Source organism: Babylonia areolata, chromosome 6, assembly GCF_041734735.1.
Source record: "Babylonia areolata isolate BAREFJ2019XMU chromosome 6, ASM4173473v1, whole genome shotgun sequence".
Taxonomy (NCBI): Eukaryota; Metazoa; Mollusca; class Gastropoda; order Neogastropoda; family Buccinidae; genus Babylonia; species Babylonia areolata.
In genome coordinates, this window is record NC_134881.1 from 47,598,200 (window position 1) to 47,622,843 (window position 24,644).

The 24,644-nt window shown below is 42.6% G+C and overlaps 2 protein-coding genes across 10 annotated transcripts in view; one reads left to right on the plus strand and one right to left on the minus strand.

Moving 5' to 3' along the window:
• Positions 1-10,221, minus strand: part of LOC143283100 (protein king tubby-like) — a 109,033-nt gene extending 98,812 nt beyond the window's left edge. Inside the window, exons 1-3 of one of the 6 annotated variants that reach the window (XM_076589189.1) lie at positions 10,115-10,207; positions 6,924-6,985; positions 4,552-4,752 (exon numbers count right to left, since the gene is read on the minus strand). The gene's annotated coding sequence lies outside the window, so the exon portion shown is untranslated. The other 5 variants (XM_076589190.1, XM_076589191.1, XM_076589188.1 and 2 more) reach the window with 5 other exon arrangements.
• Positions 10,222-17,825: 7,604 nt separating this feature from the next.
• The window catches only part of LOC143283101 (protein MFI-like), a 32,609-nt gene continuing 25,790 nt past the window's right edge, over positions 17,826-24,644 (plus strand). The window contains exons 1-3 of one of the 4 annotated variants that reach the window (XM_076589196.1): positions 17,826-17,871; positions 20,513-20,592; positions 21,714-22,827. In XM_076589196.1, the coding sequence (XP_076445311.1) occupies positions 22,819-22,827 (9 nt within the window). In that variant the 5' untranslated portion in view covers positions 17,826-17,871; positions 20,513-20,592; positions 21,714-22,818. The other 3 variants (XM_076589197.1, XM_076589198.1, XM_076589199.1) reach the window with 3 other exon arrangements.

The following is a 24,644-nucleotide window of genomic DNA, read 5'->3' on the forward strand; positions in this document are numbered from 1 at the left end:
CTTGTTGAATAGGAATTAGAACAATGGCTTGTGTTAATCTTGACACTGCATCCCGTATCCATTTGTAATTGCATGATCATATTTTTTTTATATGTGTTTTTCTCTCCTGTATATATCAAACCAATCCCAGTATCACTGGGAAATGGGTGCTAAAATAACATGCAAATTATTGTGTATTTCATTTTGTTACACCATGTCATTGTATTGCTATGCTCCAACTAACCCCCCAGTTCCCAGTTCAGGCTCAACTAGTCAGATACAGAGCCGTATTGTAAATCTAAGTTGTGATCTGTGCATTTGTCTATTCCTATTGCATTGCACCAGACTGATGATTACATTTGGCCTTTTATTTCATTTTATTTTCCCCCATTTGTATTATCCCCCCTTTTGTTTCTTCTTTGTAAATCATCTTCGCTCTTCCTCTGTGGCCGTCATCCTGTTATTGTCATGTTTCCTTGTTTCTCTATGACTCAAAAGAGTTAATGGGAATAAACAAACTCTGAATGAAAAGGATCGTTGAAGAAAGGAACTGGTCTCTTTTTTGCATGATCCATGATCCCTTTTCTTTCTTTCATTTTTTTAAAAACATAATAGCAATAGCAAAACAAAAAAAAGAAAAAAAAAAGAAAAAAAAAAGTTGGTTTCAATGTTCTGAATAATCCCTAAGGAGATGCTCTTCAGGATAGAACATTTAATATTTTCTTCTTTGGTTTGGTGCCAACTTCTTAAATTTTATGTATCAGTGATGAATAGGGGTTGATGACTTATCACATGCTAATAATTTTTTTTCACCTCCCCTGTCTTCTCTGATATAAACTGCTTTAAATGCATGCTCTCTCTCTCTCTCTCTCTCTCTCTCTGTTTCAGACTGTTTATGTTTTTAATCAACATTCTGGACAACACTCAGCTTCTGTATTGCATCTTTAACCATGAACATAAGATATTCTAGTCAATATATATAAAAATGTCAACAACAAAATTGGAATACCTGCTACTTGCCAGACGTTAGAGAAGTACTCCAATCCATTGAATTCAATGCATAATGGAGACTCTGCAAATTTTACTGGATTACAACGCCTGTCAGTGCACATCGCACAATGGGTCTACCACATTTGCTACACCAAACCATGGAACGGCAATGGGACCAACACATTCATGTGATTATGTGGACGTATTCATGGGGCAACTTGATGCTAAGCTGGTTAACACTTGTCCTGTACCACTTCTCTCATCCCTCATCCCATAGAGGAGCAGGATGACTTCAGGCATTTGGACTGGAGCAGGTATAGGGATGATGGAATCACTATCCTGTTAGATCCTGCTCATGTGAGAGTCTTTGAAAATCACATACTGTCTCTCAACCCACCAAACATTCAGTGGACGGCATCATGTGGAAAAACGTCATCTTACCTTGACATTGGCTTGTCTATGCTTGAGGGAAAGATAGTGACTGATGTGTACAGCAAGAGTTCTCATGCTTACTTCCACCAACTGGTTGTCATCCTCCTCCAGTGTTCAATGGCCTCATTACAGGAGTGGGGAAAAGACTGCACATGATATGCAGTGAAGACGACCTGCTTGAACGTAGAATTGATGAGTATGCCTCTACTTTGCCTTGGCAGGTTGGAATTTTGACAAGACAAAATCTGATCTGGTGAAAGGTGCCAGAAGAGACAGGAGAGAACTGCTGACTGCCACCAGAAAAAAGAAACCAAAGAAACTGGCTTGGGTCACTACATATGATCCATGATTCCCCTCCAAATCAGAAATCATCAGATGTAACACCCATTTTCTCTATGCTGGAAAAAAACCCTGATAATTGCAGCAGACAAACGCTGCAGAAACCTGGGCAGTATGTACAAACCCACTGTCCCCAGGCAGTTTGTGGTTCATGGCCCTGACAACATCCGAGGCTTCTTCAAATGTAAGGCACCTCGCTGTGACACCTGCAGTCATGGCCACTTCACAGACCATGTCATTTCTCCTTGGGATGGAAGACGCTGGCAGATCAACCAACACCTCTCCTGCACCTCGCCAAACTTGGTCTACCTATTGACCTGCAGACTTCACCCAGAGGCACAATATGTGGGATACTCCTATGATCTTAAGAAGAGATGGGTAAGCCACAAAAGTGACTGCAAACTGAGGAAAGGCGCCAAGTGTTCGGTCGCTGCCCATATTTCTTCCACCCCTCACCCTTCTGACGACAACCTCAGCTTTTTACAGGTAACAGCCTTGGAGCAGGTCAACAAAATGGAGGAGCTGAAAAGAAGAGAATTGTTCTGGATATGTAACATTGGGGCAGTTTTTGTTGAACTGAACTTGAGAAGTGACATCCATGGGTTTTCATTGTGAACTCTAATTTGTGGAGTTACCAGTCTGGTTTGTCATAGTGGTGGTTACACACGATCACTGAGATACAGAGAGAGAGAGAGAGAGAGAGAGAGAGAGAGAGAGAGAGATATGTACATAGACAACTGAAGGAATATTTAGAACATGATATAATTATTTACATAATAGAAGACGTCATGTAAGGTCAGAAAGATGACATAAAAAATTACATTACTTCACCGTTTTATGTGTAGTCTGTGACCAAGCTGCCGGGTGGCAGCGAAAATTCAGATTTTGTTTTATTTATTTTTGATATATATAATATCACACACACACACACACACACACACACACACACACACACACACACCCATACATATATATATATATATATATATATATATATATATATATATATATATATATAGTCATCTAAGTTTACTTTAAAATAGTGAAGGCTTTGCAAAGAACACTTTTCCAATCCAGCAATGACAAAACAACAGTGTGTGTGTGTCACTCTGTGTGTGTCTCTGTGTGTCTGTGTATGTCTGTGTGTGTCTATCTGTCATTTTGTGTGCATATAAGGCTCATGAGCCCAAGGTTACATTTTAATGCACAATAATTTCTACAGCAATTTTAGCAGAAATGACTAGTGTATCATGCAACCCTGATACTACTCTGTATGGTTGACTATGACTCAAAAGCAAAATTAAAATTAAAATTTTCATTTGCACATGTAACAGTTTTCTTTGTGAGTTGTCACATGTTAATTTTATTTTCTTATTCCTCATCCAGTCTAACTGATGCATCTGTTTTCTTTAACCGGCTCAAACCACATTCAATAATTCTATCTGTTCTTCAAATAAAGCCAGCACATTCTCCAAAGCTTGTTTTCAAAAACAGCGGTGAACAGCAAATAGAGTTTTTGCACGCATTCCCTGCAACAAAGAAACTGCAGCACTCATTCTGTATTTTTTTCTTTTGTGAAACAGCTTCATTTTGTCTGGGTTCCAGACACATCAATCAATAATAGCAAGCTTGAGTTTTGTGTACATTCCTCTTCACACAGTTATATTGCCGGAAAGCCACAGTCTGCCATGGGTGTGAAGAGACAATGTGCGCAATCAGTATCTGCTGGTGACATGTTGCCAGGCCAGCTCAAAAGCCACACACAAGCTGCCAGCCAACTCCTACACAGTTCTAGTCAATATTTTCCCTATCCAAGGCACGGAAAATATCATCATCAGCAACCACTCAATATCTGCTCACACACAGAAAGTGTTGATGTCCTGTGTCAGCTTTTCAGCTTTTGTAATGCCAACCACCCTACGTTACCACAAAAAAAAGCAAAAAAAAAAAGCATGGTTCACAAAGATATTACAATGCACAAAAGACAGCTATCTGCATCATTTAAATCAAAAAACTGCATCTCATTTCAGCTGTGCTGCTGTTTCTTGTTATGCCTGTCGCAGCCATTTTAATTCAGTTCATGTTACTATGGTTAAGATGGTCAGAGCAAGACTGACGGTGTCTGTCGGGCAAACTCATGTGCAGGGTGGCTGGACATTTTCCATCAGACATTCCTGTTGCATGGTAAGTTTAGTCCTGCACTTTCATACGCATGTCCTTCACTAAACCTTTAAAGCAAAAACCAATAAGATTATAACCATCAATGAATTAACAACATCAGAAATTAAGCACAAATTCTGCAGGGAAAAAAACTGTACCAGGTGTATCAAGTTCCATTCTAGCTACCACACTCTTTTTTGTTTAAAGGATTTTTTTGTGTGCATTGCAGTACATAGTACTCCCACATGTACACAGACTAACAAGATAGATCTGTCCAACAGATTCTTTTGAACGAAAGAGCTCACAATATATGAGAAGATAATGCACAAGTACTTCAAAAGGGACAACACAACATGACAAAAAGTTAAAACACACACCTGGACATACATGCACATCAAACCACATGCACACGAGCATATACACACAACCATAAACATACATGTCCCTCTCCCCACCATCCCCTTTCCCCTACAAACACACACACACACACACACACACCACAGAAAACAGAACACACACACACAAAAAAAAAAAATGTACACAACACAGAACATAAAACACACACACACACACACACACACACAAAACATACCCACAAATAAACACACACACACACACACACACACACACACACACACACACAAGCCTCACCTAACAAGCCAGTGGAAGACAACCTGCCGAGGCCAACAAATTCACAATTTGGCAGCAGCCGGTTCAGCATCCATGCCACACCCAGACCAATTTTCCTCTCTTTGAATCCCAAGTCACCTGCCTACAATGTCTGATCCAACTGTCAACAAGTCGCTATTTCTGTGGCTAGCTCAGTTGCTGGTAACTCAACCTCACGCTGTCCTGTGACAATGAAGAAAGAAAGAAAGAAAAACTTTTTATATACCCACCTTTTAAAAAAATCAGGAATCTATCCCCCCAAAAAAAATCTGCAGGAGATCACATTTCAAGTCAAATGTGTCAGGTGTTCACCATGTTCAGATGTAAGAACGAACCCCCAGTCTCTCTGCTAGTGCGACCGTCATCCAAAAGTAGGCAGGTGACAGTATGGATTGGCCCTGGGGAAATACCATTATGCTTTGCATGACAATCTATCTGCTCTACCAGCTTGTCAGCGAGCGATTGCAGGCTTGAGACTGCTGGCACGCAAGAGATCAACGTATGCTGCAGAGGTGGTATTGATCAGCAAACCATTAGCTGATAACGCAAGTGCTCCAGATCAAACACACACCGCTGCACTCCTCAGAATGATGCTTGCCAGGCGTGCAAGTGAGAATGTAAGTCTGCATGTGCAGAAGGGCATGTCTGAGCATGTGTGTTCATATACCCTTCTGCTTATTTGTATAAGACATATACACACACTGTGTCAAATTTTCTCTATCTCTCTCTCTCACCAAATAACAGAAGAGTTTAGTTGTTTACCTACACTTGTTTTCCTCCAGTATCATGTTGTATGAAATATATATTTGTACTCACATGTAGTGATACACACAACTGAAGTATATATAAATCACACAGACATGCACCCTGTACATATCCATTAACCCATGGGCAGTATTACATCAATATTTTAGTCCATAAACTTCCATGTGTAAACATCTGTGCCTTGATCTTTCTATTTCTTTTTCAATTATTATTTTTTTTATTGCAGACACATGATTTTTGTGTGTGCGTGTACGCACGTGTGTGTGTGTGTGTGTGTGTGTGTGTGTTCACAAACCACATGAGCTATGGAATCTTGCATGACAGATGTCATGGAAAAATTATTCACGTTTCATTTAGTTCTGCTGATGAAAAATGATGAAATATTCACAACTTACAGAAAAGGAGAAAAATCAATAGGCTATGCTAACTTCAACTTGACATTTCAGTCAGTCATGTGTGCTGGTTCTCTCTCTCCATCAATCTCCCCACCCACTTCTTCAGTTCTTGCACATGTTTTTCATTTGAGTCATAAATACATGGACTATAAGTCCATTTTTTTAATGTGTCAAAAGTGGAATAAAAAAAAAAAACTAGCTGCAAAGCCAGGCATTAAAGAAGTGTTGAAGTCATTTTTGCAAAAAGAACACAAGATGTTTACCTGTATTTGTGGTAATTAATTCTAAATCATTCAAAGGTCTTTTGTACTTTGGCAAAATCTGCAACCAGATCACATGATCAGACCTTTATTTAATATATACTCAAAGTGTTGCTATTTTTCATTTGTCATATGTGTATCTGCATAAGAAATAACAATTTACAAAGTAGATGATTTTTGACAGAATACATAAAATGTATTAATAATATGTTTACATGTATACAAATCCCACTCAGAGTAAGAAACAACAACGAACAAGTTAGCCAAAACAACAGTGCAAAGAAAATATATCTGACGTGCCCCTTTGTGTAATGGGAGCAGGTATAGGGTAAGGAGGTATAGGGTAAGGGGACCAGCATGAGGTGGGGGCGAGATCAGACTGTGAAACTCGTCCAAAATGTCTCCTGTGTGTGTGTGTGTGTGTGTGTGTGTGTGTGTGTGTGTGTGTGTGTGTGTGTGTGTGTGTATGTGGTGGTTGTTGTTGTTGTTGTTGCTGTTGTTGTTGTTGTTTGTGTGTGTGTGTGTGTGTGTGTGTGTGTGTGTGTGTGTGTGTGTGTGTGTGTGTGTGTGTGTGTGTGTGTGTGTGTGTGTGTGTGTGTGTGTGTGTGTGTGTGTTGTTGTTGTTGTTGTTGTTGTTGTTGCTATTGTTGTTGTTTGTTTAGTCTTTCTTTCCTTATAACTTTCAGTCTCTAAATCAGACCAATCACACAGCCTTTCTACCTGCAAGCTTGGGGGTCCAGCAGCAGCAACAGACAGGCACACAACACACATCAAATCAAGTGACGACAGGATGGCGGCACAACTGGCAAGGTGGCCGCAGCAAGAAAAGCCACTCCTGGTAGCGGGCGGTCACATCACAAGGCAGACAATGACCACTGTACAGTGCACCGTCACAGGGTCAAGCAAAGCAAAGCGCCACACCACACACAGTCACCAATGTCCGTGGCAGCAGTCTTCTCATGCATTAATTCACTCCAGAATGCAAGCCCCTCAGATCTGGAAAAATGATGAGAACTGAAGTCAGTGTGTATACTGACACTGCCATACTACTCACACACATTCAATTAATTTACAAGAGTGTCCTACTAATAGATTGCTTTGGGGAAGCAGGGAGGTGGTGGGAGTGTGGGGTGTGGGAATGCCTGCAGAAGCGCACATGACTCCTTCCCATCACTTCATTACTTCAGACGGTCAATGGCTATAAATGGAAACACATGAACAACAGCAAGAACAGCAGCCAGAGAATCCAGCTGTGGACATCACTTAAGGTTATCAAAAACTCACTGCACTGCTATATACATAATATAATGTTCTTCCACTCCACGACCTACATCAGTTTGTTGATGGCTCTGTCATGGTTGGTGCATCCTGAGTATTTTCTGGTTTCCATGGCCCATCAATGATCAATGTGGACAGCAGGATCTTTAAATCTTTCACTGCCATAGGTGACTTTTATTGACACTGAGGGGTCATGTTGATAAAACCATTTTTCATATTGTGACAAAGCTCGACAGCTGCAGCCAGGTTTTCTCCAATAGCACAATGATAAACTTTGCCCCTGACTGAGTTTGAAGTAAGCAAGTTCACTGTGTTGTTTTCACATGAACCAAAGCCTGTGACTGAGAACATTGTTTCTAAAATATTTGGCTCTAGGGAGTGTTTTTCACACAGAAACTTGGCGGTGAAAGAGTTAACATGCATGGTCCATCTTCTGCATGCATATACACATGAAAGGCATTCAGAAGCAAGCAGGTCCGCCCATATGGTGTCCAGGAAGATAGAAAAATCTCCATCCTTCACCCAGGTGGAACAGTGAAACCAGGGATCAAATTCAAGACCCTCTGGCAAGGACCCAACAATCTAACCACTTGGCCACCATACCTATCAATGTTTGTGTAACTTTTCATCTGTTCAGAATAGAATAGTCTTCTTCAGCCGGTGGCTAACCCAAGCAGGTACAGAAGATTCCGCAGCATGAAAAAAAACCCATAAAATTCAAACAACTACCCTTTATAAATTCAAAAGTTACTTTCCTTGTCTGTCCCAGCTGAAAGTAAAGAGAGTAGCTGATTATAAGGACATACCAACATGCTGAGTATACCAAAGTGAAACAATGGCAGGCAATATGTCATCAAAACTAGCAACATAGTTTCATCACCTGAAACACACAATGAATGCTAAGGTTACCATATAGTAAACATTGTGGAATGTGTCTGCAGAGTAAATTCTTTGAGTCAAAAACAAAATAATAATACTGATTGATCTAAACACACAATTTTTAAAATTATATCAACTTTATTAGAAAAAATTTGTTTTAAATGTGTATGCAAGTTCCCAGGGCCTCTAATTTCTGTGTGTTATAACCCACCAGATATTCCAGTATGGAAAAAAATAACATCTACTTACAACGAAAGTAACTAATCTGGCTATTAGGCAAAACATAAGACCCAAACAACTTACTACACAACTGGTCTATGTGTTCACATAAAACTGTAAAGAAGTGATATGAAGACATTACAAACACAGGAGTTCACTTAAAACTAATGATAATTATTCGTACTGTAATAAACTAACTGATTAAAATTCAGAAAGACTACCACATTCTGAAAATCACCAAAAGGAAACGAGAAAGGGGAGCTAACAGGAAAACAGCATGTGGCAGACTGATTCACTTCACTACCTCACAGACAGATTAATTTGTCACAGAATGTAGGGTTTTTGGCAAATGATCCAGTTCCTCACAATATCAATATATTCTTTGAGAGAACACCTATTCACTAACATCAGTGGCACTTACATTTGTCACTTTGTTGAACTCTTTTAAAATGGACATATGAGCAAAGAATTATGACTAAAAGTTCAGTCCATGGATCAACAGGACAAAGACTCAAAGGAAAGCAAAATGATAGCATTTTCATTTCTTTTTAAAAAGTAAAAATAAAATCAATGTTTCAATATCAAACATGTGCACACATTTTCTATATATACTGTTTGTCAACAGATTTCTCAATTATTCATCAAGACAGACAGACTGCTTGTTTCAGTAGGTATCCTAAATAAGGTGCCCCATATCAAAAAATGGTAAATACCTCATAGCCTTGTATGGCCACAAGGGCAGTGAATATATATTCACGGGGTCTAGGGCTCAGTATAGGAAGGTGGGGCCCTGGCCTATCATCTTCCACCATTTTCATATATCACATCATATATCACGACTTTTAGGCTTTATCAGCCTTTTGCCTATCTCTACGACTTTTTTCTTCTTCTTTTTTAACTTTTTTATAAGAGTGCACAATGACTAATGTTATGGCTAGCTTCCTATGGAGAAAATTCTATTCTATTTGAACCTTTCCTGACCAAAGTCAGATGTACCCATTCACACTTGGGTGGAGCAAGAAAAATGGGAGTGAAGTGCGTTTCCCAAGGACACACATACCACCATACCAAAATGGTCATTGGTGAACACTAGATCACAAGTGCAACTACTGACTGACTCTGCCAGGGTACCTGGCAAGTTTGCTGCAATTGAACCTGGAGTGTCATCAGTTTTTATGTACACTTAAAGGCAATTCAAACTCAGTGATGTGAGTGTCTTTTGTACTCTGCTGTTGGGCAGGCAGTGAAACTGAGGCCAATAAACAGTTGGGTTTTTGTTGTTGTTGTTTTTGTTTGTTTTTTGTTGTTGTTGTTGTTTTTGTTGTTGGTAAATTGTGTAAATGTTTGGGTAAACATTTGTTCTTGGGTTTTTTTCAGCAATGTGATGACCAAATGATAGAACACCTGACTTTTCTGGCAAAACGTCGTAGATCCCAACTCAACAACAGCTAGTGGGAAAAGTGTTGAATTTTTTTTCCCATTACATGTGGCGAGAAAATTGATAAAACACACAGATCTACTGGTACCGGAACTCGGTCACTCCGTGTGCAGATCTTGCGTAAACGCTCAGAAAAGAATTTGAGCATGACAAGACAAGTCATGCAATTTATTTGCCTGAATGATTCCACTGGCTGGAACTTGCAGTGCACAAAGGTCCTCTAAGAGTGTGTAAGACAAATAATAACAGATAAAACGAGAAAAAGCCATGCAGCAATGTAATGTGGTGCAAACCACAGCTTGGTCATTCACCTGTGTTGGCCATGACTGAAGTCGTTCTTTTTCCGTGTTTACAGCGAGTGACCCACTCACTCGTTCAGTGGAAACGTTTCGATCGATGCTGTCTGATACCATAGCTGTGCAGCGAAATATTAAACAGATTCTATTGGTTGAAATTTTAATAAAAACCCGTCACCGGAAGGATTTATCAAGATAGCTTTTACTGTTGCTAAGCGGCAGGGTGACATCAAGGTGTGTGTGTATCGAGCGCCGTGTGTGTATGTGTGTGTGTGTGTGTGTCTGTGTCTGTGTGCGAGAGAGAGAGAAAAAGAGAGACACGGGGGTGAGGGAAAAGCAAGAGGAAGTCATTTCCGTCGAAAGTAATCACCCACGTACGTTGTTCTTACGTGCAGCAAGACGGAAAATAAAGCTGACCCATTTCCAGTTCAGTGCAGACCAACCGGTCTTCGTCGGTTGATTTTTTGCCCCTAGATGACCCCTTTATCCCCTCCCCCTTTTGCATCAGTCGCTCGCAGTCAATCCACATGACGGATGCACGGGTAAAACTTATATATCCATGTCTATTTATGAAATCGTACGTACGTACGTTCGTTTGTCTATTTATGAAATCGTACGTACGTACGTTCGTGATGATGAGCAGATAATTAGAGGCTGCATTTTAGTATGTGCGCGCGCGCGCGCGGCGCGTGTGTGTTTGTGTGTGTGTTGAGGGGGTGCGCGGGGTGGATGGATGTGGCGGGTGCAATGACGTACGTATATACGTGCGTGCGTGCGCGCGCACTACATGCACATTGCACCATGCCATCTTTCAGGAAGAAAACAACAACAAAACGCATCGTGTAACTGCAAACGGTTAATTGCTTCAGTCGGAAAACAGGACGACACAACAAAAATCAGTTTCTAAAGAACAGATGTAGGTATACCAATATCGCCATCCCCCTTTTTATTGTGTCTCCTCTCTCTCCTTAATTGGGGATTCAAGTTGCTTGCGCGTGTCTGACAATTATAGTTCGCGGCGGTGTGTCCATTTGTTTGTTTTGGCTTTTTCCCCATCGAGGCCCGACTAGGCCCGTTGGATTACGCTGCTGGTTAGCTGGCCGGCATCTGTTTAGCACTGCAGATGTGGTGTAGCGTATATCATTGGATTTCAGTTGTTCGAGCGCAGTAACGCCTCCTCGAGTAACTTAAATATAACTTAACTAACTTACGCCGGTGTAAGTTGCAAAAGATCTGTTGGACTCGACTCGAGGCCTCACTATTACTTGAATCCGTTTAATTACTCGATCGTCCCAAACTGAAACTGATTAATATAAATGGTATGCAACTCCCAGACCAGACAACCACTCCGTTATGCATTGCATGCAGTTGCAAGGTACTGAAGACTGAGAAACACAAGTTCGGCTCATGCATATATGATGAGAACGATATATGTACGGCCTACCAACTTCATCACTGATAAGATGTTATTAGCCTAACTCTGCAGCTTATACATTTCTAAACTGGGCATAATCATTTTATGCTATTTTTTAGAAGTAGGACTTCATTATACATTTTCATTTCTTCTTTTACGCAATGTCGAACCAGACTGTTCCATCTTATTTCATTTCTTCTTTGTTTTATTCAGTTGCACAGCAGACTGAAAAATACGAACACACACACACACACACACATCAAGACCTCAACACTCTTATCTGCTTCAAATAGAAGAAATGCACGCAACTGTCGCGAATCAGAAAAAATGAAAGCAGACGACATACTGACGTCAGTGAAACCGCGTCACCTCAGACAACAGGCCTTACAAGAATTGACAATTTCTTGTCTGCAGGGAGTAGTGGTGTAGGGACTGGCAGTTGTCTGCCAGTATGCATCACGGCCTTTTTCTATGTCCTCTTCAATATGTGTCTCCTTTTCTTTATTTGCGGGATCACATTTTCATTTACTGTAATTCGCCAATATCCGATCATTCATCAGTCAAAGTCAATCAATTTTTCTTTTAAGTTGATGTTCATGTCAAGGAGATTTTTTTCAAGTTAACACATTAGTATTCCGTGCAAGTTTAGTTTCAGCTGGTTGTGCATTCCGTATTTGTGCAATTCTATCAGCTAATGAAATTTTCCTTTGAGGGAATATCTATAGGCAATATCTAATTCTCTGACAGATGGAGTTTTCAGTTAGTCAGTGTTGCTCATTACCGTCTTTACAAATTCAATGGCAAGAGGCCGCCCTGATGGTACACCGGGACGCCAGGAATAATTTCATGTCGCCGGAACTGAGACGAAAAAAAAGGGGTTATTTTACATGTTATCCTTGATGGGCTGGCTTGACAGGGCCGAGTCCACCACAGCTGAGCCGACACGTCAAGTTTTTCTTTTCTTCCAGAATTCTTGTTTGTTTGGCCGAACAACGTACAACTACCTTGTTGTTCACTCCAAGTTGAATGTTCATTTTGACTCGGTTGCAGTTCTCAGACTCAGAGACTGGGGTGGGTGGGTGGTGGGCTGAGGGGGAGTGATTCTGGCCCATGTCAACATTTCTTCTAAAACTGATTGTGTTACTTGTGGAAACCGTGGAGTAAACTGGACTCTATAATATCACAATGGTAAACGCTCCAACGTGTGTTGAATAACTTTTAAAAAACCGCCCGGATTTCGTGCTGAAAAAATTCTGTTCGATCTGCTCCAGTATTATTGGCCTTCCATCAGTACCAATTGATCCTACCCGCCTTGCCACTCAGTGTCACAACACTGAGGGGGTCACAATCAAAAGACTGGATAAGGTGAACCGAAGAGCAGACCAAGAGAAACCTGCACCACTGAGATCAGATATAGGCTGAACAGCCTTACCAATCTGCGTTTCATAGTGATATTATACTGAGGGGGTTAGGGGGTGCACGGGAGGGGTAGTACCTCTAGAGGGGGGGTTTGTCACGCTCTTCCGGGAGTGGTTCGTCCTCTATTGGTCTCCACCGGCACCCAGCTCTCACCTATGGGTCCTAGAAGCTGCTAGCATGCGGCAGCGCCCAACCCCCGGGCAACGGCTTTGACAGGCTGGCTAAACTAGGTGAGGGTAGCCGACAGGTCTCAAACCGTCGGTGAGTTAGGGCTTGTCTACCCAACCATGTGAAGACTGGATCCGGCGGACTCTGCGGAAGAAACCTTCCATGGTTCAACGGAGAGGAAGGCGGTTGCAGCAGAGCACTGTGGAGTGCTGAGGGCAGGATGAGGCACATAGGACATCCTGGTCATCCACTGCATCCGTTTCCATCTCCAGTCGTCTTGACCTCGTCTTGCCACTCAGTGGATACAGACGGTCTCGGACAAGAGAGTGAGGTCGACGGTGCGCAACTCCTCCTCAATATAAACAAAGTCATCGCGCAAGTCATCAGTCATCCTTCATCCCATACCATCATTTTCCCCAAGCCCTGTGGCGACAGGCGAGCGACGAAGCGACAGGTGTGGGTACACTGGCAGTCGTAGCCGCGGACCTGCACACGGGCGGCTCAGGCCATTGGGTCGTTTTTCACCGACTGGAGCAGCGGTGGAGATCGGCAGCCCCCTGAGCGACTGAGCAGCCCTCTTCAGGACAGCACTGCTCACCTCCATGGCATGAGGAAGGGGCTAGAAAAGGTGCCCTAAACATCACCCTAGTCAGCATACCGCGGCTGGCGGGGACCCTACTCAAGCGGTCGACACACAAAGGAAAGAAAGAAGAAAACAAGGAGCACCCCATTGACCATTGCCACATGGAACGTGCGTACGCTTCTGGACAGAGGCGACTCAGACAGACCACAGAGACGCACAGCACTCATTGCGAGTGAACTAGCCAGGTACAACATCGACATCGCTGCCTTAAGTGAGACCAGACTGGCAGAAGAAGGCGAACTCTGTGAGCGAGGCGCAGGCTACACCTTCTTTTGGAGTGGTCGCGGACCTGAAGAGAGACGTGAGGCTGGAGCTGGCTTTGCAGTGAAGACAACCCTCGTTGGCAAGCTGGCTGGCCCCCGAAAAGAGTGAACAATCGCCTGATGATGATGAAACTCCCTTTATGCAACGGGAAGAAGTTTACCACCATTGCCAGCGCCTACGCGCCCACCATGACCAACCCGGATGAGATCAAGGACAAGTTCTACGAGGACCTGAACGCTGTCATCACCACTGTTCCCAACGCAGACAAGCTCATCATTCTTGGTGACTTTAACGCGAGAGTTGGCTGTGACAGCACCTCCTGGGAAGGCGTGATTGGGAAGCATGAAGTTGGTAACTGTAACAGCAATGGTCAACTACTTCTCCAGACATGTGCTGAGCACAACCTTCTTATCACAAATACCGTCTTCTGCCTCCCTACCCGTAACAGGACGTCATGGAGGCATCCTCGCTCTGGGCATTGGCATCTCATCGACTTTGTCATCGTCAGAAAGAGGGACAGGCCGGAAGTACGAGTCACGAGGGCCATGTGCGGCGCTGAGTGCTGGACAGACCACCGCCTTATCGTCTCCAAACTCAACCTCCGCATCCAGCCCAAGAGACGGCCTCAGGGCATGAAAGCACCCAAACGCCTGAATGTCAACAAGCTGGAGCTAGGCAACATCAAGCAGAGCTTTGCTGACACCCTGGAGGAATGCCTTGAGTCCACCGTGCTGGACAACCAGAATGTGGAGGCAGCATGGGGCGCACTGCATGAGACGGTGTACAACACTGCCGTGGAGTGCCTTGGGCCTTCTGCCAGGAAGCACAAAGACTGGTTTGATGAGAACTGCACTGAGATCAAGCAGCTGCTGGAAGACAAACGTCAAGCCTACAGAGCCCACATTGAAGATCCCAAGTCACAGTCAAAGAAAGACATACTGAAGAGCGCACGTCTAAAAACACTTATAGTGAATAGATGTTAAACTGAAGAAAACACAGCACCATCCAGCTGAAGCTGCGGCAGATGCAGGATTCCTGGTTGAGCAACAAAGTTGATGAGATCCAGGGCTTTGCAGACAGGAACGACATGAAGAACTTCTATAACGGCCTGAAAGAAGTCTACGGTCCCACCACCTCCGGATCTGCTCCACTCCTCAGTGCTGATGGTTCTACCCTAATCACTGACAAGGACGGGATCCTTGAGAGATGGGCTGAACACTTTGACAGCGTACTGAACCGCCCTTCCACCATCAATGATGAAGCCATCGACCGACTCCCCCAGGTGCCAGTCAGTGAGTCGTTGGATGCCATTCCAACTTTGGAGGAGACCCAGAAAGCTATCCGTCTGCTATCCAATGGCAAAGCCCCTGGCTCAGACTCCATTCCACCTGAGGTCTACAAAGAAGGTGGTATGGCGTTGACTGAGAAGCTTCATCAGCTGTTCCAGCTCATCTGGCAGCATGAGGCAGTTCCACAGGACTTCAAAGACGCTTCCATCATACACCTGTACAAGCGCAAAGGAAATCGTCAAGCCTGTGACAACCATCGTGGAATATCCCTGCTGTCCGTCGCAGGCAAGACTCTGGCTAATCAACCGTCTCATTGCGCACCTTGAGCAAGGTCTTCTACCAGAGAGCCAGTGTGGCTTCCAGAAAGAACGCGGGACTATCGACATGGTGTTTGCTGCCAGGCAGCTCCAGGAGAAGTGTCAGGAACAGAACGCCGACCTTTACTCCACCTATGTCGATCTGACCAAGGCCTTCGATACTGTTAGCAGAGATGGCCTTTGGAGAATCATGGCGAAGTACGGATGTCCCAGAAAGTTCATCACCATCATACGGCAGCTACACGATGGGATGCTGGCCCGAGTCCAAGACAATGGAGAGACTTCAGAACCATTCCCTGTCTCCAACGGAGTCAAGCAAGGGTGTGTTCTTGCCCCCACCCTGTTCAGTCTCATGTTTTCAGCCATGCTGACAGATGCCTTCAGAGACGCTGACGTAGTCCTTGGCATCAGGTACCGCACAAATGGCTCACTCTTCAACCTCAGGAGGTTTCAAGCAAAAACCAAGGTGAGGACAGACACCGTCAACGACTTCCTGTTTGCTGATGACTGCGCTCTCAACGCTGCCTCCGAAGCTGACATGCAACACAGCGTCGACAAGTTCTCTGCTGCCTGTGACAACTTTGGCCTCACAATCAGCACAAAGAAGACTGAGGTGATGCACCAGCCAGCTCCAGGAAAGCCTTACGTTGAACCAAACATCTTCATCAATGGGCAGCGACTGAACGCAGTGGACAAGTTCACATACCTGGGCAGTACACTCTCTCGCACAGTTGTCATCGACGACGAGGTGAATGCCACACTCGCCAAAGCCAGCGCTGCCTTCGGCAGACTCCATAAGAACGTTTGGAACAGGAGAGGCATCACCCTGGAGACGAAGCTCAAAGTATACAAGGCCATAGTTCTCACCACACTGCTCTATGGATGTGAATCATGGACGGTCTACAAACGCCACGCCAAAAAGCTGAACCACTTCCACACCACTGACCAGCCTCAGAAAACTTCTCGGCATAAAGTGGCAAGAGAAGATCCCTGACACCGAGGTGCTCACTCGTGCAAACGTGCCCAGCATCTACACCATCTTGATGCAGGCCCAGCTGCGCTGGGCAGGCCATGTAGTTCGCATGCCAGACCACCGGCACCCCAAGAAACTGCTGTACGGCGAACTCCAACATGGCAAGCACTCCCATGGACTGGAGGCCAAAAGAAGCGCTTCAAAGACACTCTGAAAGCTTCTCTGAAGGCCTTCATCATCAGCCACGACACATGGGAGCTGAATGCAATGGACAGACCAAAGTGGCGTTCAGCTGTCCACAAAGGCGCCAAATCCTGTGAGGCCAACAGAATCTCTGCAGCACAGCAACGCAGACAGGCCAGGAAAAGCAGTGCCAGCAAGTCCCCGACAGATTTGATCACGTCTCTTCTCTTCTTCATGCTTTACTCCCAGTACAAGAAAGAATTATTTACAATGTCGTTTCTCTTTGTTTCAAGTCCACTGAGGCTTCTGGTCCGTACTGAGTATCTTTCTGATCTCATTCATCGTTACATACCCCCACGCCAACCCCGCTCTTCTAACACCCACTGACATGCTTAGAACCCACCCCCACTCCACACCCCTTCCTCAAACCAAAATGTATGGCTTACGTAGTTTTTCATACCAAACCCCCACCTGGAATCAACTTCTGTCAGTTTATGTTCTCTCTTCTATTTGTTCTACTCAGTGTCAACGCCCAGGGCTTATTTTCAAGATTAGGCGTTATTTTCAAGATTAGGCGTAAATGCTCATACTACTACTACTACTACTATACTATCTGCCAAGACGTCATGGATTACTCGGTCAATTTAAGTGCAAACCTACCGTATATCGTTTCACAGAAAATAAAATCGTAAATTATTGAATGAATTAATGTTAATGTGAAATTCTGCAAAGCAAAAGGCACGTGTATCGTCAACGGCCTTTTTACAAGGGCCATGATCGGATACACGATGAACACATCACAGAGACAGAGACAGAGATTAAGACTGGAATGTGCTTCCCGAGGATGTGGTCTGTGCCCAGTCCTCTGCCACCTTCAGGCAGAGGGTGGCAGCACACATTTAAATCCCTAGCCAGCCTTTTTTAAATTTTTAAATTTTTTTACACCGGTTAGCAACCCTAAATGCCAATAAGGTCAGACAGTTGACCACGGGCATCAAAGGAATGAATGAAATGAAATGAACAGTAATCAAGGGAAGCAAATCGTAAAAGCAAAAGCGCATGCGCGTCGATGGGCGGCCATTGTTGTTTGAATTAGCAACAGGTCTGTTACATGTTTGTTTTTGATTTTATTAGTTTGTTTTGTTCTTTCCGATTGCAGTATTTACCACACCCAAACACAGAAGATGCTCCTGTGAGTTTGTAGATTTGCACTAAGGTGCTAGAAACCTTCTCGCTTTGGATGTTTCTTCATCTGGTGGATTGGTGTTGAGTCTGGCTAGGCGCCCGACCTCCCAAAAGAGAAAGTGCAAGCTGGGTGTGCGCAGTGTGAGGAGACTGGCGTTGTCAAATAAGATCACTTAAAAGTAGCTAGATATATTTGTGTTCATGTGCCCTGTAAGACTGTAACCGTTATCCTTTTGAATCATGGAAGACGTTATCACAACTGCGTCTTTGAAAGGTATTATTTATGTTTGCTTCGTTTTGGCTTCTTTTTTTTTTTTTTTTTTCTTTCTTTTTTTTTTTAATAACAATAACCCCCCCACAAAAACACACACAAAACCCCCCCAACTCATTTCAGCCTATTCAGATATGTTGTGTGTGTGTGTGTGTGTGTGTCTGCACGTGAGAGAGTGTGAGAGAGAGACAGATAAGAGGGAAAGAATGCATATCTGTACATTACACATGCACTGGTGTTATATATGTATCACTGTATGTGTTGTTGTGCCTTTTAGTCAGCATATCCAGCACTGTGTGTAAATGTGTATGTAGCTTTATGTTGGCATGTGCCACTGCTTGTGTGTGTGTTTGTGTGTGTGTATGTGTGTGTGTTTGTGTGTGTGTACATCTAGGTTAATGTGCGTATATAGTGTATTTATGCATATATGTCATGTCAGTGCTTGCACTGTACACATATCCCATGTAGTGTCAGTGTGTATGTGTGTGCATGTGTGCGTGTGTGTGTGTGTGTTTATGAAAGTGTTTTGGGGGAGGAGTGGTGGTTTACATTTACATTTCATGGAAAAGATAAATTCAAGTGACAACTGACAATGACCATTCCATAGATACTACAGATCGCAAGGAGTCAGATGTTCTTGATCCTGGACAGCCTTCTGATGGAAAAAGAACAGTAAACTGATTAATAATATTTGAACCTTTCTATTTTAATGTTTATTTCTGTGTTACTATTTTATTTTTGTCAGTGAGAAGCTTTATAAATGGTGTGTTTACTATATATATATATATATATATGTGTGTGTGTGTGTGTGTGTGTGTGTGTGTAGACACCTGCAATTGCTTTTGCTTGCCTCATTTTATAGTAATACATTGTCATTTGATACATTTAATGTTAATGTATTGGAAGTGCTGAAAAGCCATTTGTTATTGTTTGTTGTGGACATGATGCATTTTTGTGTGAATATATTAGCATGTGTTTTTGTTAGCATGCTTGTGTGCATGCCTTTATAGCTTGTTTCATTGGATATGCACATAATTCAACTTCACCTCTCCAAATTGAGGGATGTTTTCAAACAGTCCTTAAAATCATGAAAAAAAAACCCACCCCTGTGTGTCTCTCTCTTTACTATATTCAGTGTCAACAACAAACTGTAAGTTAAAAGTTAAAAACTGTAAGGTAAAAAAATTATGTGTATTTCTTATGTATTCAGCATATCTTTCACTGTCTGTCTGTTCTTAAGAGCAGGGTTCTTTCTGACTGCTCACACGGAATTATATAAAATTACATTGACACACAGACACAGTGTTTTTGTCTTCACAACTAGATGGGTGTTTTCTTTTGAGTACTTTTTCTTCTGGGGAGCTGATATCATACCTAAATCAACTGATATTAATTATGGAAAGATTCAGATTTCATTGTGAATGCCTGAACATGTGTGTGTCCAGTTCTGTTGTTGGATGTGACTGTATAAAAAGTTTCTTGTAAACAAAATGTTCCTGCAACGTGTATAAGGTTATGAAATAAGAATTTTTTCAGCCACATTCTTTCTCTCATACTTGCAGTGGCCACATTATGTTGACTTAAATCAGAGGCTGGCAGACATTTCAAAGTGGGAACCCTTACAGAGGGAAAGCATACATATAGAATCATTCTTTTTTTTCTGCCATTATTTCTCACTGTTAAAAAAAAGTGCATGTTTACATTTATTTCTCAAGCAAACATTAAATGCAATCTGCACTAAACTTCATTTCTACAAAATGTTCAGCAAAACAAGAAAATTGTTGACCCCAGATAAAATTCTCAACCTGAATGGATAATGAAAGTTGATAATATATATATATATATATATATATATATATATATATATATATATGTGTGTGTGTGTGTGTGTGTGTGTGTGTGTGTGTGTGTGTGTGTGTGTGTGTGATGTTTATACCAATATATCAGCATAATGCATGTAACGTTTAATATGTGTCAATAAAACATTTGATGAATATGCACACACACATACACACACACACACACACACACACACATACACATACACACACCAAAGCACAAACCCACACACATCTGTTTATTTTCTAGAGATAAAAATGAACCCGAACAGATTGCAGGAAAGAGTAAAAAATACCAAATACCCCTCCACCCCCTCCCCACCACCTCCTTCCCCCCACCCCCCAAGAAAAAGAATCAAAGCTTGGAGGTTGTAAACAAATCAGTGCAAACATATGATAAATGAATTAATGTTCAATGTTTTCCTCATGAAAATGAATATTCTTTTCAGCAGGTAGTCAGGCAAGATTCTCAAGCTGAGTATCAAGCTGCCATTGATATCCAGAGATGCTGGCGAGGGTTTAGAGTGAGGTGAATGCATCAGTTTTCCTGGTTACACACACACACACACACACACACACACACACACACACACACACATATATATATATATATATATATATATATATATATATGTCTGTGTGTCTGTGTGTCTGTGTGTGCGTATGTGTTCATGAGTGCATGTGTGTGTGAATTTTACAAAAGCATGTGTTTATGCTGTATGTTTGGTGTATATTCTGGTTGGTGTGGGTATATATCACAGGGACGGATATTCATGCTCATCATATCTGATCCTTGTTTTCTTATTGATGGTAATTGTTCTCAATGCTTGTTTATGGCATATTTTGTTACTTTACGAGCTTGAGAGAATGTGGAAGATATGTTACAGCCCTTTTGAGTGTATACACATAAATGATAATGTGTTGTTCTGTATTGTCTATGTGTGTGTTTGTGTACATTCATCCATATCTATAAGTGGAGTGATGGCCTAGAAGTAATGCATCCACCAAGGAAGTGAGAGAATCTGAGCATGCTGGTTTGAATCATGGCTCAGCCGCCCCCCTCCACTAGACCTTGGGTGGTGGTCTGGACACTAGTCATTCGGATGAGACGATAAACCGAGGTCCCGTGTGCAGCATGAATTTAGTACACATAAAAGAACCCATGGCAACAAAAGGGTTGTTCCTGGCAAAATTCTGTACAAAAATCCACTTTGATAGGAAAAACAAATAAAACTGCAAGAAGGAAAAAAATACCAAAAAATGGGTGGTGCTGTAGTGTAGCGACGCACTCTCCCTAGGGAGAGCAGCCCGAATTTCACACAGAGAAATCTATTGTGATAAAAAGAAATATAAATACAAATGCAAATACAAATATATATATATATATATATATGTGTGTGTGTGTGTGTGTAGAGAGAGAGAAAGAGAGAGATATGGTATGTGTATGTGTGGTGAGTGTGTGGTGAGTGTGTGTGTATGCATGTGTGTGTGTTTCACGCAGATATGGAGACAGTGACAGAGAGAATGTGACCGTGTGAGTGTGTATTTGAAGCACACATTGAAGAGAGTGAGCAGCTTCTGCAATATCTGCCACACTTTCATAGTAGTGTAAAACACCGAAGTGCTAACCGAATCCTGTACACTGTGCAGGATCAAGCTCACAGCGCAGATTGAACAACTCCTGGAGGAGCTTGGAACTGGTGCAGCACCAGGCAGAGGTGTGAAAGACACCAGCCCAGCACCACCAGACACCAAAACTTCAAGAAAGAAGACATCCAGAAAAACATACAAAAACCAGGAATCTGTCACTGGGCCAAGCACCTCAAGCAGAGCCAGCACTGCTTCGACTGAAGCCCCTGTTTGGCCGAGTGAAACCAGCATTTCAAAACAGACCACCAGCATTTCAAAGAAGACCAGCATAGAAACCGCCCCCACTGCACCAAGCACCTTGAGCAGAACCAGCTGTATTTCGAGTGAAGCCCCCATTCAGCAGAGGGAAGCCAGCATTGCAAAACAGACCACCAGCATTTCAAAGAAAACCAACATAGAAACTGCCCCCCCTGCACCAAGCACCTTGAGTAGAACCAGCTCTGTTGCAAGTGAAGCCCCCATTCGGCAGAGGGAAGCTAGCATTGCAAAACAGACCACCAGCATTTCAAAGAAGACCAGCACAGAAAAAATCCCCCCCACACCAAGAACCTTGAGCAGAACCAGCAGCAATTTGAGAGAAGCCCCCATTTACTCAAGTGAAACCAGCATTTCAAAACAGACTGGCAGCATTCCAAAGACGACCGGCATAGAAACCGCCCCCCCTGCACCAAGCACCTTGAGCAAAATCACCACTGTTTCAAGTGAAGCACCCGTTCGGCCGAGGGAAACCAGCATTTCAAGGCAAAAGAAAAGCAGCATTGCTAAGGAAACAGGTGTTCTGAGGCGAACCAGTGCTGCAGTTGAAGCCTTATGTTCTGTGAACGAAACCAGCATTCTGAGGCGTGATAGCTTTCCTAAAGAACCTCGTATTCTGGAGGAAATCCGTTTACTGAAGCGATCCAGCATCTGGTTGAGGGACACCAACATTCTAAGGGCAAAGACAGCTTTCGAGAGACATAACAGGCTGATACTTTGTGTAGAGGAGAGAGAAATTGCTGCGGAGGCAGAGGGTAAACGGAAGAGAAACCTCAGGCAGTGCCTGGACGTCAGTGAGGAATCAAAAAGCGTGCCACAGAGCGAAGACATTCCCCCCAAACGGCTGAAAATGACCAAGGTAAGATCAAGACAATGTATGGTTCCGAATCAAAAGAATGAATGTAAGGATTTCAGAGTCTTTATTTTGGTGAGAGGTTTGACTTGGTTTGACTTGAAGTGTTCCTTGAGGTTTTTCTTTCATTCTTTCTATCCTCTTTTTCTCAGTCACTTGGCTAGTGCCTATAATACATATACACATATATATATATATAGAGAGAGAGATTCCAGATTCCAGATGGTTTAATGTTCATAAGTCATCAGGCTCCTAACATAGTCAACAATAACAGACAGTATTCTAGTACATTACAATTTTGCTTGGACTCTGATTACACAATCCTACAATTTACTTAGCACACACACACACACACACACACACACACACACACACACACACACACACACACACACACACATACACCGCACGCACGCGCGTGCGATGCATCCTTCATTTGAATTGAGTTGTGGCCTGCGGCTCACACCTGCACTGCATTGTATGGATATTCATCCAGAACAGGGACAGCAAATAATCATTTGCTTAGCTCCATCAATATGTCACGCTTTTTCTCAGCGTAAAATACAAAATGGGCTAGATTATGCATTGACATTACATCAGGGCATTGCATTAAATCACTGAATTGCTCTTCATTAATTGTGTTTGATCCAAAATAATGATACCGTAATTCTTTGTAGCATGGACAAATACAATTAAAATGTACTTCCATTTTCTATTTGATCTTTGCAAAAACTACACAAAAACCCTTTGTGTATTGTCTTGAACAAATCGAAAAGCGTTTGCGTTGAGAGGAAGTTTTGCGATCATATCCCTAAAACGTTTTATTCTAATATTATCTATGTAAGGTTCGGGGAAAAAATTTGACTTGAAAGTTGAATACAGCGAAAATCTCTCGCTGGTGTTAATTGCTGTTGTCCAGTCGTCAATAAAGTTTGCAATGAGTCAATCTCTTTATTGCAAGAGGAAAGATCGTCCATTCCCAACACCTTTGTTCAGCCAAACAAAAGCAAAACCACATTTCTGGAGTATGTCTCTGAGTTTCGATGCCCAACACAATTTTCCATTTTCCTCCATATTAACTTGCATTAGATAAGCTTGTTTGGGCAGTCTGCTAATATTCATAATCATATGTAATAATTTTAACCAGTTCTTTACTGCTCTCATGCATGAATTTACGTGTAACGGATATCTCCCCACCTCTCCATATACACATTTGTTTGGTGTCTCTGCTGAAACATTTAAGAATCTTCTGCATGCCTGGGTGTGCACCTTTTCAATTGAGTCTATTTCCTCTAGACCCCACATTTCTGACCCATATAATAAAATCGGCTGAACCTGGGCATCAAAAATTTTGAAGAAGCACTGCCTCGTCATCTCATTGAGATTTTGGAGGACACGGGCACAGTCATATACAGCTTTCTTTCCTTTCGTTACGAGGGATCGCACTCCCTGTACATTACTCAACATTGTCGTGAACGTGTATCCTAGGTAAGTGTAACTGTTAACCACTTCTAGATCAGCACCATCCAAGAACCATTTCTCATTTTTCCCTAGGTAACCCCCCTTTCTGAATACCATAACTTTGGATTTTTCTGCGTTTATTTTCAAAAACCTTTCTTTACATAATGCACTAAGATGGTTTAACTGGTTCTGCAGACCCCAGGGTGTCCTTGATAAAAGAGCTAAATCATCTGTGAACAATAAAAGGAACAGTTTGATCAGACCTGGCTGAAGTTGTATTCCATGTTTTCCTACCTCTTCTAAAGCTACGGCTATTTCATTTATGAATAAGGAGAAGAGTGTAGGACTCAAAATGCACCCCT